This window comes from Herpailurus yagouaroundi, unplaced genomic scaffold (assembly GCF_014898765.1).
Source record: "Herpailurus yagouaroundi ecotype Mexico unplaced genomic scaffold, PumYag 182, whole genome shotgun sequence".
Classification (NCBI taxonomy): domain Eukaryota; kingdom Metazoa; phylum Chordata; class Mammalia; order Carnivora; family Felidae; genus Herpailurus; species Herpailurus yagouaroundi.
This window is the reverse complement of record NW_024412413.1, coordinates 10568696-10584452: the sequence shown is the minus strand read 5'-3', so window position 1 is coordinate 10584452 and position 15757 is coordinate 10568696. Positions and strand designations below refer to the sequence as shown.

At 61.4% G+C, this 15757-nt stretch overlaps 1 protein-coding gene across 1 annotated transcript in view; it reads left to right on the top strand.

Moving 5' to 3' along the window:
• The window catches only part of TRIOBP (TRIO and F-actin binding protein), a 52235-nt gene extending 42927 nt beyond the window's left edge, over nucleotides 1–9308 (top strand). The window contains 7 exon segments of the mRNA XM_040490883.1: nucleotides 3346–3493; nucleotides 5206–5308; nucleotides 5862–6021; nucleotides 6097–6210; nucleotides 6740–6826; nucleotides 7592–7758; nucleotides 8579–9308. Coding sequence (XP_040346817.1) covers nucleotides 3346–3493; nucleotides 5206–5308; nucleotides 5862–6021; nucleotides 6097–6210; nucleotides 6740–6826; nucleotides 7592–7756 — 777 coding nt within the window. The 3' untranslated portion in view covers nucleotides 7757–7758; nucleotides 8579–9308.
• Nucleotides 9309–15757: the final 6449 nt, after the last annotated feature.

Here is a 15757-nt window from a genome sequence, read left to right as displayed (position 1 = left end):
AGAATTGCAAAATATATGACCATCAGCTGTAGGCAGTCAGCCCGCCATTGTCTAAAGTAGAAAAGAGTGCTGGGATCCTAGGCTCTGTGTGGGCGGGGCCTTCTAGAAGCTCCAGGGTTGGAGGTCGCTGTGCGGGGCTCTCAGGCAGGCTTCCGGGGGGCGGGCATTGAGCAGAGCACTGGTTTGGGGTGGGGGCACGGGCTGGGGCCAGAGGTGGAGGGCCGGTGGGTGTCTACAGTGGAGACCTCCAGCAAGCCAAGGAGTTGGGATCTCATTCCGCAGACCTGAGGAGGTTTGGGGTCTGACAATGACGTGGGGAAAGTGGTGGTGGGGTGGGGTGGGGGGGGCTTGGGAGGGCACAGGGCCAGCGTCAGGAGCTAGGACGGTGACCGAAGGAGAGAGGGCTGTAGGAGGGTGTGCGGAGAGGAGAGGTTAGGACTGGGTGACTGGGCCCAAAGCAGATAGAGGAGAGCCCCTAGGGGCCCTGAGGCTGGGCGGCTGTGCAAGGCCAAGGAGCCGTCTGGAGCTGAGTGGTGGGTGAAGCATTCAACTGAAGGGAGACCTGGGCCAAGGGGAGTTAGGACCTGAGTAGGGGAGGGGGCGTGACTTTGGGGTCACCTGACATAGGGAGGGGTGTGATGGGGGAGGGACCAGTGTTGTTAAAGGCTCTCTAGAGGTCAGAGGACAGAGTGGGTGGGGCATCTTCAGGCTGGGTGTGGCTTAACACCACAGCCTGAGGCAGCTGGGACACCCTCAGAGACCCCCACCCAGAGGGCCTCAGACTGTACTTGGAGCCCTTCGACGCCCCAGGGGCTACCTTTCTGGGTGGGTCCATTCATAGCCAGGGGTATCCGAGCAGCCTCTTGGATTTTACTCTTAGGACCTGCATTAGATTTCCTTTGGGAAAAGATTTCTGTCCCTCAAATGAAGTTCGAAAAGCACTGCTCTGACTTCTCAGCTTCTCGATGGGGAAACCGAGGCCCAGAGAGGCGGTGAGACCTTCAAGCGGGAGGCAGACCTGTGTCTGCATCCCAGGCTTCCTGGTCCCCGTGGGGCCATTGGACACCACAAAGGCTGTCGGTGTTTCATCCTGTTAGGTTGGGATGGGAATGGTGCAGACGGAATTGGGGGAGGTGAGAAGGGAATGATGAGGAAACAAGCCAAAGACGGGAGTGGAGGAGGGGCCCCAGATGGGGAGGGTGCCAGACAAGAGAAGCTGAGCTATCTGTGTCCCCTCGCCAGCCCAGGAGGAGGTGGCTGGGGATTCAGCAGGCCCTGGAGAGCGGACGGCTGGGGAGAGATTCCCCAGCCTGGTATCTTCGTCCTGGAATCTTCTTTTAGCTTGTGGGGCTTCCATGGACAGCAGCTGGGGGGGTGGGGGTGGTTCTGGGGCTTCACCCACTGGGGCTTTAGTGACTCCTTTGCCTCCCTCCAGCCTAATGTGGGGGGGGGGGGCGGTTACAGGCATTTCTTCATCTACTTTGATCCCTGTCAGAGGTGGCTGCTGGACACTTTGGGCCTTCGGGAAGATATGTCAGAGAGAATAGCACTTGGCCTTCTAGGAGCCCCTCCTGGTCTCGGTCCTGCCTCTGACCCCCTATTAACTGCCGGGTCCGCCTGCCTGATCTGGCCCTTTAAGAACATCGGTTCCCCACCCCCTGTGCTGCTCCCATCTCTGTAGGTGGGTTTATCTTAGGGACCCTCATGAGTTGGCCTTATGGGCCTGTTTTATAGAGGAGGACACTGAGGCTCAGCGTGGGGAAGGGGCCCGTTCAAGTTCACTCCGGTACAGCGAGGCTCTGGACCCAGTGTGTGGAACTCCACAGCTATGTTCTGTTGTTGTCACTGGAGGGACATGGAGGACACATGCAGAGGGACAGATGTTCCCTGCCCCCCACTCAGAACACCTGGACCCAGGAGGCCTGGCCCTTAAAGCCCTCTGGTGTGGCTGCTGGACAGGTGGAGGGCGGTCCCCACCCACCGTGCCCTATGGTATCAGGTGGGGGGGGGGGTGGAGTATACTGTCTTATCTGGCCCTCTGCTTCGATTTCTTCTTGGGGCTCTTGCCCTTCCCTTTTTAATGATCTTAAATTTAAATACATAAGAAATATGTTTACATTTTCGAAAATAATTCAAACCAATCAAAAGGTTAGAAATAAACACCCGAGCTCTCCTTCCCCTGCCTGCTCCCACCCCAGGGGTCACCTTGGTTACCTTGGAGCACATCCGTATAGTTTCCTGTTGCTCTCGAAAGAAATTTGCCACCACCTTAAATAACCCAAAGTTATCATCTCAGGGTTTTGAAGGATGGTAGTCTAACTCGGATCTCGCCGGGCTCCAGGTGGGGCCCATTTCCTCACCTTTCCCGGCGGCTTGTGGCCACCTGCGCTCCTTGGCTCCTGGCTCCTTCCTCCATCTTCAAAGCCTGCAACGGAGAGTCTGGTCCCCCTCGCTTCCCGTCATTGACTTTCCGTGGCCACTTCTCCCTCTCTGCCCTCCCGCCTCCTCTTTTGCAAGGCTCGATCCCATCATTTATTTAAGGGCTCCCCCATTAGGGATTCGGACCGTGTCCCGTTTTCATCTGTTTCACCCTCGTCCGCAAGTCTTTATACATGTGACTTTCTGCTAGGTCGAGGGATGGGGTTACTGAAAGTGTGGTGACGCCATCAACTGCCCTCGGCACACCCGTCACAGCTGACTCTCCCAAGCGGTGGGCATTAGCAGTCTTCTAAATACTTGCCAGTCTTCTCTGCAGGCCCTGTGTTGTGATGTCATCAATTTCCGTTCACTTACTCCGCACCTGCCCCATGTCAGGCCCTGGTCCAGACGCCGGGGACTCCGAGCTGGGTCAGGTCTTCCCTGTCTTGGGAGAACTTCTAGTCCAGCAGAAGCAGAGCCTTCGGAGGCAGGGGAGAGGCCGTCCAGAGGCAGAGCAGGGAGGACACTGAGCTGGGCTGCAGGCCAAAGTCAGTTATCCCGGAAGAGAAAGTAGCAGAAGAACGTTCCAGGCAGAGGGCTTAGCCTTAGCTAAAGCTCAGAGTTGTGAACATGCCGTGACTGGCCTTCCTTGGTGGGGAAAGGCCCAGGCTGAGGCCACGAGGGTCGGACAGGGGAGCAGGGACTTGGCCCCACAGGATAGGAGCCTCGGAAGGGTTTGAAGCAGGAGAGTGACAGGGTGAGGTTTGTGGACCGGGGGAGCAGGCGCAGGTGCGGCCGGTGGCTCCCGGCTCCAGGGAGGAGAGGTGGAGAAGCCTGCCCCTGAGGCTCCCCGCCTCGGGCTGGGGAGGGGGCCCGTGTCCTGGGCAGTGGGGGCAGCCCCGGGACGTGCTGGCCTCCCGCCCGCAGGAGGCGTGCGAGCGCAGCCTGGCCGAGATGGAGTCCTCGCACCAGCAGGTGATGGAGGAGCTGCAGAGGCACCACGAGCGGGAGCTGCAGCGGCTGCAGCAGGAGAAGGAGTGGCTCCTGGCCGAGGAGACGGCGGCCACGGCCTCGGGTGAGAACCCTGCGCCCCACGAGCCTCCCAGCTGCGGCCCCTGGCTGAATCGGGGAAGGCTTTCGATAGGAGAGGGGGGGTCTCAGTGCCAGACTTGGGAAAATGCACCGGGGGGGGGGGTTGGAGCCCCTAGAACTGGCCTCTGCTCCTACTTGAGCTAAGGGAAACCAAGGCAATAAAAGGGTCCCCCCCCCCCCGCCCCTACTGTCTCCCTGGGTTGTGACTCCTCTCCCTCAGGGGCCTGCGGCCACTGGGGGTCTCGCCCCCAAGCCGTACACACGCACGGAGCCCCAATTCCGTGCCCAGGTGCGCGCTCTGTGCTGGGGTGGAGCCTGCTCAGCCACAGAAGTGCCATCTCCCCGGGTGAGAGGGCCGGACCCTGGGCAGAGCGGGAGGAAAGGCGTGAGCCTTTGCCAAGCCCCGTTCTGGGGAACGCGAGCACCCTTGGCCCATGCAGTGCCTGATCGAGGGCCCCCATTTAACAGATGAATAAACGGGCGCAGAGAGGTTGGTGACTTGTCCAGATGGCAGAGCCGGGGATGGAGCTCAGAGCACCCTGATTGCAAAGCCGTGCCCTGAACCCCACCCCCTGCCCTCCCAAGCCGGAAACAGGAATGCCCGAGACGTTGGACAGCTCCCTCCTTCCCTGTGTTCACTGCGCACCTGCTGTGCAGGTCTGGTACATCCTAAGCACTTCGGAGCGGTTTGCAGAGTGATAGGAAAGGACGAGAGAAGTCACATGATCCAGAACTTTCCCACCTGCCAGCGCTATGCCTCGTGCTTCACACCCCCGGCCCCGTTGGCCCCTCATCGCAAACAGCCTGGGGCCAGTGTGTTTTGCATTTTAGGAAGATGCCTTAGTACATCAGTTAGATATCCTTCCCAGCAGAGTCTGGACTCTCCCCTGGAATCTAGCACCAAGGTTTTTACAGTGAAATTTCTCAGAGTCATGCTGAACATGGGCTGAGAATGACCGCAAGTGGCCCCTGCGTCTGTTCGGGTCAGGGATTGCCACCAAAAGAGTTATGAAAAGCTCTCAGTGTTCAGAGCCTTCGGATTTTAGAATTAGGGATAAGATTATGGGTGAGGGCTCATTTAATCCTCCCAATAACCCTGCGTGAGTGTGGAAACACTTGGTCCTTGGTTGCTCACAGCCCGAAAAATAAGCCAATGGGAGCATTTACTGGGCATTTACTTTGGACCAAGCATTGCTCTAAATGCTCTATCTGCATCCTCCAATAACCCACGAGAGAAGGTGCTATCGGTAACCCCGTTTTCCAACAAGGGACTGGAGGCAAAGAGTGGTTAGGTGCCCTGCCTAAAGTTGCATAGATTTGTACCAGCTGCGGCCCCTGCACTCCTGAACGCCGGGCTGGGCAAGGGAGCTGGGCCTTGTTAAAGAACCCTCCAGGCTCTGCAGGGATGGCGGGCTGTGTGGGGCCTTACACAGACGTGACCAACAAGACGTACCAGTGGTCAGACGCTGAGGCGTCTCCCCAGCACTGTCCTGTCAGACAGGGATCGTCACCCTCCCTTGATAGATGGGCTCAGAGAGGTCTAGCAACTTACCCAAAGCCCCTCAGCTCCTGATACAGCCTGGTCCAGTGTTCTTTGCTCCTGCCTGCATGGTATCTGTGGGGCCTTGGAGGAGGTGGAGCTTACTGTTGCTGACTCCTCCCCAAGATCCCCCCATGCCTCTGCCCTGCCTCTAGCCATCGAAGCCATGAAGAAGGCCTACCAGGAGGAGCTGAGCCGGGAACTGAGCAAGACACGGAGTCTCCAACAGGGTCCAGATGGCCTTCACAAGCAGCACCAGTAAGCTGGCATCCGGACCCTGGGGTCTGTGGGCTGGGCCTCGTTCTGAGCTAAGGGCCCAGCTGCCCACCTTGGTGTTTATGAGGCAGGAACCTATGCCGAGGCCCCTCGGCAGAGGACACATCATTTTGCCCCCAGACGTTTTGCCCCTGAGACTCCCGATCAGCCACCTGGCACAGGGAACAGAAGCGGTGGGGCCTCAGCCAGACCCCCGTGCCAGTCCACAGAGATAGCTCTTCAGACCCCTTCTTCAGCCTCCACCTCCTCTTCCGGTTAGTGTCCCCTAGAGCTGGGCTGCAGTACCACCCTCGGCCAGTAGGCGTCCCTTCTGGCCACGCAGCACAGTTCTGGGATGTTAGGACCTGGGAGGCCTTTGAGGCTTCACTCAGCCCCTCATACGGGAGGCACCTGTGGCCCAGAGAGGCTGTCACCAGGTCACAGCCCCACAGTGGGCTGAAGGCAAAACTAGGGCGGGAACGCGGAGTCTGGAGCTGCTTTGAGTCTATCTTGCCCCGAGTCCCATGCCGTCCTTGCCGTCCTCCGCCCCGCACAGGTCGGACGTGGCGGCGCTGAAGCGGGAGCTGCAGGTGCTGTCGGAGCAGTACTCGCAGAAGTGCCTGGAGATCGGGGCCCTGACGCGGCAGGCCGAGGAGCGTGAGCACACGCTACGGCGCTGCCAGCAAGAGGGCCAAGAGCTGCTGCGCCACAACCAGGTGAGCCTGGCCCGGGGTGGGGGGCTCCGGGGACGGCGGTCCATCGTCCCTGCGCTGACCGTCCCTGCCCCCCAGGAGCTGCACGCCCGCCTGTCAGAGGAGATCGACCGGCTGCGCGGCTTCATTGCCTCGCAGGGCACCAGCGACGGCTGTGGACGCAGTAGCGAGCGGAGCTCCTGTGAGCTGGAGGTGAGCGCCCACCCCTGTGCCGGGCAGCCTGGCTGGTTCTCGGGGCCCCGACAGGCCGGCTGTGCCCTGCGGCAGGGAGTGGCATTGCTCCACGGGGCTGGGCCCCAGGGAGGAGAGCCCTACAGCCAGAGTCCAGCCCTCCCCTTCGGGTCCTGCCCCCTCCAGCATCTCCTCTGTAGAATGAGGCTGGCACCCCCCTTACTGGGAGAGGCTGGAGTGAGAAAACGTGTGTGATCCTAGGATCACCCTCGTGTTTTATTTTATTGTATGAAAATTTATATATGGCTCTACTCTGTCTGGAACTTCTGTAAGTCCTTCATATCTGTTAACTTCTTGAATCTTCGAACCAGCAAGGAGAAATCAGAGAGGGCTTCCTGGAGGAGCCTGCCCATGGGGTGCGGTGGGTCTTGGTGCAGGTTGGGGGTTGCATCTTAGGGGCCTGAGGCAGAGAGAGCCAGGCTGCAGGGTGCCGTGGGCCGGGGTAGCCCTGGCCTTTGGCCCTGGGTCAGCCTGGCGCCCATGACCCTAGGTGCTGCTGCGGGTGAAGGAGAACGAGCTCCAGTACCTGAAGAAGGAGGTGCAGTGCCTCCGGGATGAGCTACAGATGCTGCAGAAGGTAGGGCCTGACTGGGGGCCACTGGGGAGGGAGCCTCTGGACCCACCTGTGAGCGCCTGCTCTGTGCCAGGCACTCTCCTTGCCTCCTCATGTCATGGCTCTCCTCGGGCCTCTCCCGAGGCCAAGGTGTCCTTGTCCCTATTTGGAGACAAAGAAACAGGCTAAGAGAGGATAAGTGACTTGCCCACGGCCACACTTGCTTTTATTTATTCGGCAAATTTTTATTGAGCATCTACTGTGTGCCGGGCACCGTGCTAGGCGCTGGGGAGACAGCTGTGAACAGAAAAGACCCAAGTCCCTGCGGGGTGGAGCATGCGTCCCAGTGAGGAAGCTGCGTGGCTGGCAGTGGGGAAGGGCCCGGATTTGGGTCCAGGGTTGTGAGCCTGGCCTGCCTGGTGCCACGTCCCTAAGTCTTTTACATCCTCTGTGAGCATGTGTGAGTCAGACTCATGGAAAGGGCCCAAGGCTTGGGCCAGGCCGACCCGGTTCACATCCTGGCCGCTCACTGCCGAGTGGCCTTTGCCTCCCTGAACCTCAGCTCCCGTCTCGAGAGGTGAAAATGATCCTGGAGGCTCACTGGGCCGTGCTGGGAGGGTGTACTCAGGGCTAGGGGTTGCCGAGGGGGCACCCCAAGAGACAGGGCCGTAGGGCCGTGCAGGGGCCTGGCTGCTCTGTGCCGGCAGAGAGCGCCGTGGGCCTGGGCCAGGTAGGCGGGGCCAGGTCGGGTAGGCCTCGTGGCCTCACGGCCCCTCCACGCCCTCCCAGGACAAGGAGCGCTTCACTTCGGGAAAGTACCAGGATGTGTACGTAGAGCTGAACCACATCAAGACACGGTCAGAGCGGGAGATCGAGCAGCTGAAGGAGCACCTGCGCCTTGCCATGGCTGCGCTGCGGGAGAAGGAGTCGATGCGCAACAGCCTGGCCGAGTAAAGGTAGGTGCCGAGGGGTGGGCACGGCCGAGCGGGGGCGAGGCCAAGTCGGGCACTGGGCCTGGAGGTGCGAGCCCAAGGCTCATCCACACCCGACTCGCCGTGCCAGCGGGCCCAGGGCGCTTCCTTCTCGTGGCCTCTGTTTCCCTTTCTAGAATGGGGACAGCCACACCCGCAGCCTCATCAGCCCGCGGCCCTCCTACCCGCGGCTGGCTCAGCTGCGTCGGCCGCGGTGGCAGGTGCCGTGCGCTGGCCCCACCTTCAGGCCGGGCAGCGTGGCGCGCATCCCTCACCGGCCACAGCGCTCCTTCCACCGAGCTCCACACCTCCGACATCATGGATGGAGCCTGGCCCCCGACTTGGTCTTACGGCCATCTCTGATTTACCAGGCTTCGGAGCATTTTTATGGTGGCTTTCCTAATGCCAGGTCTACCTGGAGCTTCTGCTTTCTTTCTTTCTTTCTTTTTTTTTTTTTTAATTAAAAAAGTTTTTTTTTTAGTGTGTGTTTATTTTTGAGAGAGAGACAGAGTGCAGGCAGCAGAAGGGCAGACAGAGGGAGACACAGAATCTGAAGCAGGCTCCAGGCTCCGAGCCGTCAGCACAGAGCCCGACGCGGGGCTCGAACCCGCGAACCGCGAGATCGTGACCTGAGCCAAAGTCGGACGGTCAACCGACTGAGCCACCCAGGCACCCTTAGAGCTGCTTCTTTCTGACCAGTCCTTGTGGACTTCCCGAGATGCGCAGGAAAGGCCACCCTGTGGGCCAGGCCCAGCGCCGCCCTTGCCTGGCCTAAGCCTGCTGCTCCCCGACTCTTGTCTTCCAGGTCCTGGTGGCCCAGCCCCGCAGCAGATGCCCCCAGACTGAGGGGACCAGTCAGTCACCCTCCTTCCTGCTGGATGGAAGTCAGAAGCCAAGCTTTCTCCCCGCCCGCTGTGGGCCGCACGTGCACTCGTCCCCACCACACACACGCACACAGGTGCACACACGCGCGCACACACGCACACACACACACACACACACACACATACACACTCTGCGTATCTGAGCGCGCCCCTCGCACTGGGTCTTACCTTTTGCACCTTCTTCAGGATTTTATATGTGAAGAGATTTTTATATAGATTTTTTTTCCTTCCCCCCCCCCACACTATTTACTTTGTTCAAAAAACCAATTTCTGGACGGCGGCCCCCCCTCCGTCCCCAGCCCCGGGGGGCCCAGGGTTTCGGGCCCCGGGCCCCGGCCCCAGGGGGGGGGGGGGGGTCCAGCAGGGGCGCAGCGGCGGCCACGGCACCGTTGACTCTGGTGGGAGAGGCAGGGAGCCAGCCAGCCACCCTCTTCCTACCCTACCTCCCACTAACTACTTCCTGCCCCAAGGGGACCCACACCTTGGGACTCTGGACAGAGGGACAGATGGGCAGAGGGAGCCGGCAGCTCCCTAAGGCTTCACCTCCTCCTCTGAGGGGGTGCTGGGCACGGAACCACTGGAGCCGCCCCATGAAGGCGTTTCTCTTCTGCTCCATGAGCCTTCTTAACTTAATAAAATATTCCCGCGGCTCTGGCGTCTAGGATGGCTGGGGCAGGGCGGGTTATGGAGGTTGGGGCTTCATCACCCTCCCCACCCCCCCCACCCCCCCCACCCCCCCTACTGGCACTCCTTCCTGAAGGTCGGCCTGGGAGCTCTGAGGGCGGAGTTGAGAATCTAGTTCCTCCATCAGGGCCACGGCTTTGCAGCGCCACGTGGGGTTTGCAGACCAGCCACGGCAGCCGCGTCACCAGGGAGCCGGTTAGAAACTCCCGAGTCCGGGCCCCGCCCCTGCCTACTGAGTCAGAATCCGCACTGTGACACGGACCCCCGGCGATTCATGTGCACCTCAAAGCCTGGGACGCCCTGGAGTGGGCGCTATAGGTCTAGGCCTTGGAGAGAGGAGGAGAGCTGAGGCTCCGTCTCTGACCTGGGGCCAGCCACATCCCCTCTCTAAGCCTTAGTTTGCTTTCCTGTCAAATGGTTGCCTTTCAGCCTCCGTCCTCTATTGAGGCTGTGCCCAGAGGTCACGTCCAGCCCTGGGCACGGTGGGGGCGGGTGGTGGACGCGGCCGCCCCAGGCCCACCGGGCCGGAGGCCTCATCCCAGCTGGCCAGCTGTGCGGCTCCCGAACCCTGGTCCCGGTTTCGCCAGCCACTTCAAGCCCAGCCCGGCTGTCCGATCTGCAGGGCTGTAGCGAAGGGGGGAGGGCAGGTGAGCTGGCCTCACCCCCCACGGCCTTCCCCATCAATCCGGGCCGGGCACCGGGGGAGGTGAACAAGGACTGACCCTGCCCCCACCGAGGGCACAAAAACAGGTTGGGTCCCGGAGGTCGTGGGCACCCAGACGGGACCCCGACCCAGCCTGCGGATCGGAGAGGGCTTTTGAAGGTGGCTTTGAACTATGTCTATTCTGGATGGAAAAAGCAGGAAGGGCATTCCAAGTGAGGGAACGGCATGAGCAAACGCCCTGTGAACATCCCTGGTGTGTCCAGGGCAAGACCCACAGGGGAGCAACCATGTGGGTTGTGGGGAAGATGTCCCATTCCCTGGCCAGTGATGGGTTTAGGAACGGGCCCGGGAGGCAATTCCAGCCAGTGAGTTGCGGGGGGGAGGGGGGGGCGGGGGGGAAGACTTGAGTGGGGGTGGAGGGTTGGAGGGGGTCATCTGGGAGGTGTTCCTTGCTCTTAAGAAAAGGGTACAAGAAAGGGAGGGCCTCTCTCTCCCCGCCTTCAGACGGTGTTGGGTGAAGTCCCCATGTCGCCACCACTTTGCCTCATCGATACGCTAAAAACGGCCGAGTAGAAAGAAGGAAAAACCGGGACCCCCGAGCCATCAAATCGTCCAGCCTCGGCACTGCCCTGGTTTGGGACTTCTTGTCTCTCGAGATACGGAGCATCCCTGAGCCACTCAGAGGAGGGGTGGCTGCACCTGGCTGCCCCAAGGTCCAGATGGTTGACACCAGATGAGCCCCCACTGCCCGTCCTCACCATACTCTGTTGACTCCCGCCAGCCCCCCTGACATCCCTCCACTCCGTCCTCTGCCTCCAGGACCGCCTTCGCCCAACCCGGGGCCCCCCCCATCTAGCACGTGGGCCGTGGCAACATCCTTCTCGGTGCCTGCCTCCCACCCACCCCTTCCTCGGCCTCCAGGACAAGCTGGACAATCGGGCCAACGTGGGAAAAGTGCTCCACCTCTGAATGAACGAGTAGATTGTGGTCCGTTCGTACGTTAGAATACTACACGGCGGTAAGAAAAGAATTGATGCTACACGCGAAAACTTGGGTGAATCTTCCAGACAAGGTTGAGTGAGGCAGCCAGACACAAAAGAAGACCTGCGGTACAATTCCGTTTATGTGAAGTTCAAGGCAGAACTGTCACTATGGTGACGGTCATCAGCACAGTGGGTGCCTCTGGGCCGGGGACGGACATGGGCTAGCAGTGATCACGAGGGAACTTTCTGGGGTGCTGGCAGTGTTGGAGACCTTGACCTGGGTAGGGGCCACGTGGGTGTATACACATGTAAAAATGTACCACGCCGTGCACTTGGTGATTTGTGCATTTGTGTGAATCGTGTCCCAAAAAAACCCCCCCAAAGACAAAAAACCTGGGGTTCCAGCAGGTGCCCGGGTGAGCTGCCCTGGGGAAAACCCAGTAACCTGTCTCACGGGGGAATTTGGCCAAAACCACGCGATGTGGCCGCAAGGTCCGGCCTCAGGCAGCCAGGGATGTGCTATGGAAAAGAGCACAGGCTGAGGTATCATGCCTGCCCGGGTTCAAACCCCACCTGCTGCCTCCAGCTGGCGACGTAAACCTCCCTGAGTCACATCCCTCCCTGGGCCGGAGTCCCCTGAAGGCTAAGTTGGGTTGGACATCCAAGATGGCGCCTTCACTCATATGTCTGCTGCCTCAACTGGGATGGCTGTGACAGCTAAAGGGAGCCCCTGGGCAGCTGTCTCCTCTTCTCCACGTGGCCACTTCACGTGGCCAGCTAGGGCTTGCTCACGGGATGGCAGTCTCAGGGAAGTCTGCAATGTGACTTCTTTCACGGTGGTTGACTTCCCCGAGAGAGAGTTTCAGGAGACCCAGGTACCATCTACAAACTTCATACGACTGAGGCTCGAAAGTGCTGTGGTGTCGCTTCCATCACATCGGTCAAAAACCGGTCACGGGGCCAGCCCAGATTCAAGAGGAGGGGACCACACCAGGGCACGAACGCTGGGCGCCATCTTTCTTCCCCACTCCTGCCGAGAACTCTGTGGAGCTGTGTCCCTCCGCCCGGCCCTCTGATGCCGGAGTTCCCCGGAGTCTGTCCCCAGCTCTCCTGCCACCTTCCACCGCTTCTCCTTGAATGCTCATCGTTGGCTCTTGGCCGTCTCCAGCCCAGACCTTTCTCAGGAACGCCAGACCTGAGCAGCCTCAGTCTGAGCAGCCTCACTGCCAAGGCCCTGTCTTCCCTCCAATCTGTGGCTCTTCAGTTAGTTACAGGGAGCCACAATCAGCACAGAGGATGCAGCAAACCCAGGCTGAGAGGTCAGGGGAGGCTTCTTGGAGGAGGCCGTGCTGGTGCTGAGCGGGACCTAGCTAGGCTAGGAGGGTGGAGAGCATATTGCAGGTCGGGTGAACATCGTGTTCAAAGGCACGTAGGAACGTAAAAGCCCATTCGGCTCCAGGGCCCTGCAGCCGCTCTGGTGGGGCAATGTCACCCCACAGTGGCCCCCCCCTCAGGAAGCGCTACCCCTGCAGACCCTCCCCCTCCCCCATCCTCCCTTTTCTCCCCTCTCCCCTGCTCTGAGCCCGGATGCCCCTCCCTCAGCCTGCACACACCTGCGGAAGGCACCCCCCCACCGGGGGGGAGGCGGGGGTGAGATCTCAGGCCCACGTCCCCTTCCACGTCCACGGGCCACCAGCCTCCATCACCTCCTCGCTCCTAGCTCTGCCATGCGCGAGTTCTCAGTTACAGAACTTTTCCGTGCCTCGGTTTCCCCGCCTCCAAGTTGCGGATAGCCGAGCGTGCCTCACGGAAGTATCGTGAAGCACCAAAATGAGCCAATCCACGTAAAAGGCTGAGAAGCGTGGCAGGGCCTAGCGGCGTCACGCAAGCATCGGCTGGTGCTGTCCCTGTGACGGTTGCCACCGTTCCTGGGGGTCACGGGGACTCCCTGAGACAACAGGAGTGAGACGTACAGCCCGGGGCCCGGAATACAGGGCGCGTTTCGAAAACCGCAGCCGTTGTTGTGCGGTCTGCAGTCAGAAGTCAGCTGGACGCCCCCGCCCCCCGCCCGCCCCAGGAGGGCTGCTTAAACTTGGTCCAAACCCCAATTCCAAGGCCCGCGAGCATCCAGACCTCTTCCTTCCATTTTGCCCGGTTCCCACCTGTCACTTCCCTCTCTCTCAGGGCAGGACGTGTTGCCAGGTCCGAGGCCAGACCCTTCAGTGCAAAAAATAGTCTCGGAGAGTGTCCCGTCGAGGAGCTCACCACGTCTCGCCTCTCGCGCCATCACCACCGCTGGCAGGCGGGGGAGGGCACCCGGCAGCCTGGGGGGAGTCCGGCCTGGCCAGCGGGTAGCGACCCTTCCTCCCCACTGTGTCCCGCCCTTGGATGCGGCGGTTTATCCTTGTTCATTCGCCCCTCCTCCCGTCCCCAGACGCTTTGCTCTTCCCCTCCCGTCCGATCTGCGCCCCATCGGCCTGGACTTTTTCTTTTTTGTCCTAAGATCCATTTATTTTAGGGAGAGCAAGACAGAGCACGAGCGGGGGAGGAGCAGAGAGACAGGGGAGACCCAGAATCCGAAGCGGGCTCCAGGCTCCGAGCTGTCAGCCCAGAGCCCGACGCGGGGCTCGAACGCACGGACCATGAGATCACGACCCGAACCGAAGTCACCCAGGCGCCCCTCTTTTTTTTTTTTGTTTTTCTTTTTAATGTTTATTTATTTGCGAGCGAGAGAGCTGGGGAGGGGCAGAGAGAGAGGGAGGCAAAGGATCCGAGGCAGAGCTCCACGCTGTTAGCGCGGAGTTCGAGGCGGGGCTCGAACCCACGGAGTGTGAGATCATGACCTGGACCAAAGTCAGAGGCTTAACCAGCAGAGCCCCCCAGGCGCCCCACCAGCGTGGGCTTTCTGAAACAGAGCTGGCGGTCGTTTCCCCTCACGAAGCCCTGCCCGGTCCCCTCAAGTCTTGGCACACGAGCCCCTCAGCCTGCCCCTTTGGACTCCCTGGGCCCCAGGCTTCCCCAGGAAGCCCCCTGCCGCCCCCGAGGGGGACCAGCCATGTCCTTCCCTGCTCTCTTCCACACCTACCTGCCCACTCCCTGCCTCTCCCCTGGTAGAGCCGGGACTTGGAGCAGTCATCATCTGCCACCTCCGGGAAGCCCTCCCAGATACCCCAGTTGGGGCTGACTGACGGCTCTGGCTTCCACAGCTCCTCCACTGGACGTGTTCTTTCCACGTGGCTCTCCCAGACTGTGAGACCAGCTCTGGTCCTCTTCTGCTTCCCCAGGGCCCAGCACAGAGCACACGGAGCCTCCGCCGGAGGCGCGTGTGTTGACTGACTGACTGAGCGGCAGACCAGAAGCGGGCGACTACGCAGCCAGGCACCCTCTAGGCAGGGCACAGCCACGGCCTCGGCCTCGCCGGCGCACCAGATGGCAACGGGCCGGGTCTCCTCGCAAACCGACCGGGGCGCCTGGCAGCCGGCCCGAGGGGCTGGGAGCAGACGGCAGCTTCTGGCACCTCGCAGGGCCCGGGGTGGAGCTCTGAGTCACCCTTGTCACCCCGGCGTCCCATCCGGACTTTATGAGGGCCCTGCGGGCTCGGAGGCCAGGGCGGGGAGGGGCGGCCGGCTTTGACCGAGCTCCCGCCGCGACCAAGCATTCTGGGCAGCGTCCCTGCGAAGGCTCACGACAACCCTTTGAAGTACTGTCCCCATTTTCCAGAGGAAACTGAGGTTCAAAAGGGGGACGTGACTCACCCGGGTCCATAATTCAGAGGCTCACATCTCGGCCCATCTGTCTCCAGCGCCGCCTCCCCTCTACCTGTCGCAGCGTCTGCCTTTGGTCGGCCCGGTGAGGCAGGGGCACAACCATCCCCGCTTTCGAGTTGAGGGGCCCGAGACTCAGGGCAGCAAAACGAGTCACCCGGTCACAGAGCTGGTTGCGTCCCCCGGGGGGCCCCCCCCCCCGGGGGGGGGGGTGGGGGGGGGGCTTCCGGAGCTGACCGAGGGCGTCCCATTGGACGCTACCCCGAGAACAGGTGTTCCGGGTCCCCCAGCTGGGGGCGTAGGTGTGAGGCAAGGTCCGGGCGCACCTCTGCTGGGATGACTGGAACGGGCTCCACGCTCCTGCCTCAGTTTCCCTAGTAAAGCAGAGCAAGAGCTTCCTCCCCCCGGGGACCAGGAAGGCTGGGGGGTCCCCAGAAAGGACAAGAGGGGGTTCCAGAGGTGCCCGCGTCCCTCGTCCCCTCACCATCCCGTAGCTCCAGACTCACCCCACGTGTCGTGGGAGGTGCCAAAGCCCCTTCCGTGTTGTTCCCTGCTTAGACCCCCGGCCCCGCTCCCTCCACTCCCACGCGGGACCCTCCTGGCTCTGGCCGCCCTAGATGCAGGCGGGCGGCTGCCTCCTCCAAGCTCCCCTGTGGCTCCCCAAGGCCAGCATGAGTCCTGGCCTGGCCACCCACTGGCCCTGTGCCCTCGGTCGGTCGAGGCGTCTCCAGAGCGAGGCCCCAGCCTGCAGAGGGGGGCAGCTAGCTGTGACCTCCCGGCCTCCAGCCGGTTCTCACGTGCTCCCGATTCCTTAGGGGGAGACAGGTGGCCGGTGTCACCAGCCCCACGCCCAGGGACCCCCCCCCAGAACTCGGGCCCCGACCGCCTGCTGTCTCTCGCCTCTTCCCCCTTTTCCTCCCTTCCGTGGCTGTCCGCGTCTACACAGGACCATGCACTGCAGCACCGGAAATAGGAAAGTCACCCCCACGCGTGCCATGATGTTTA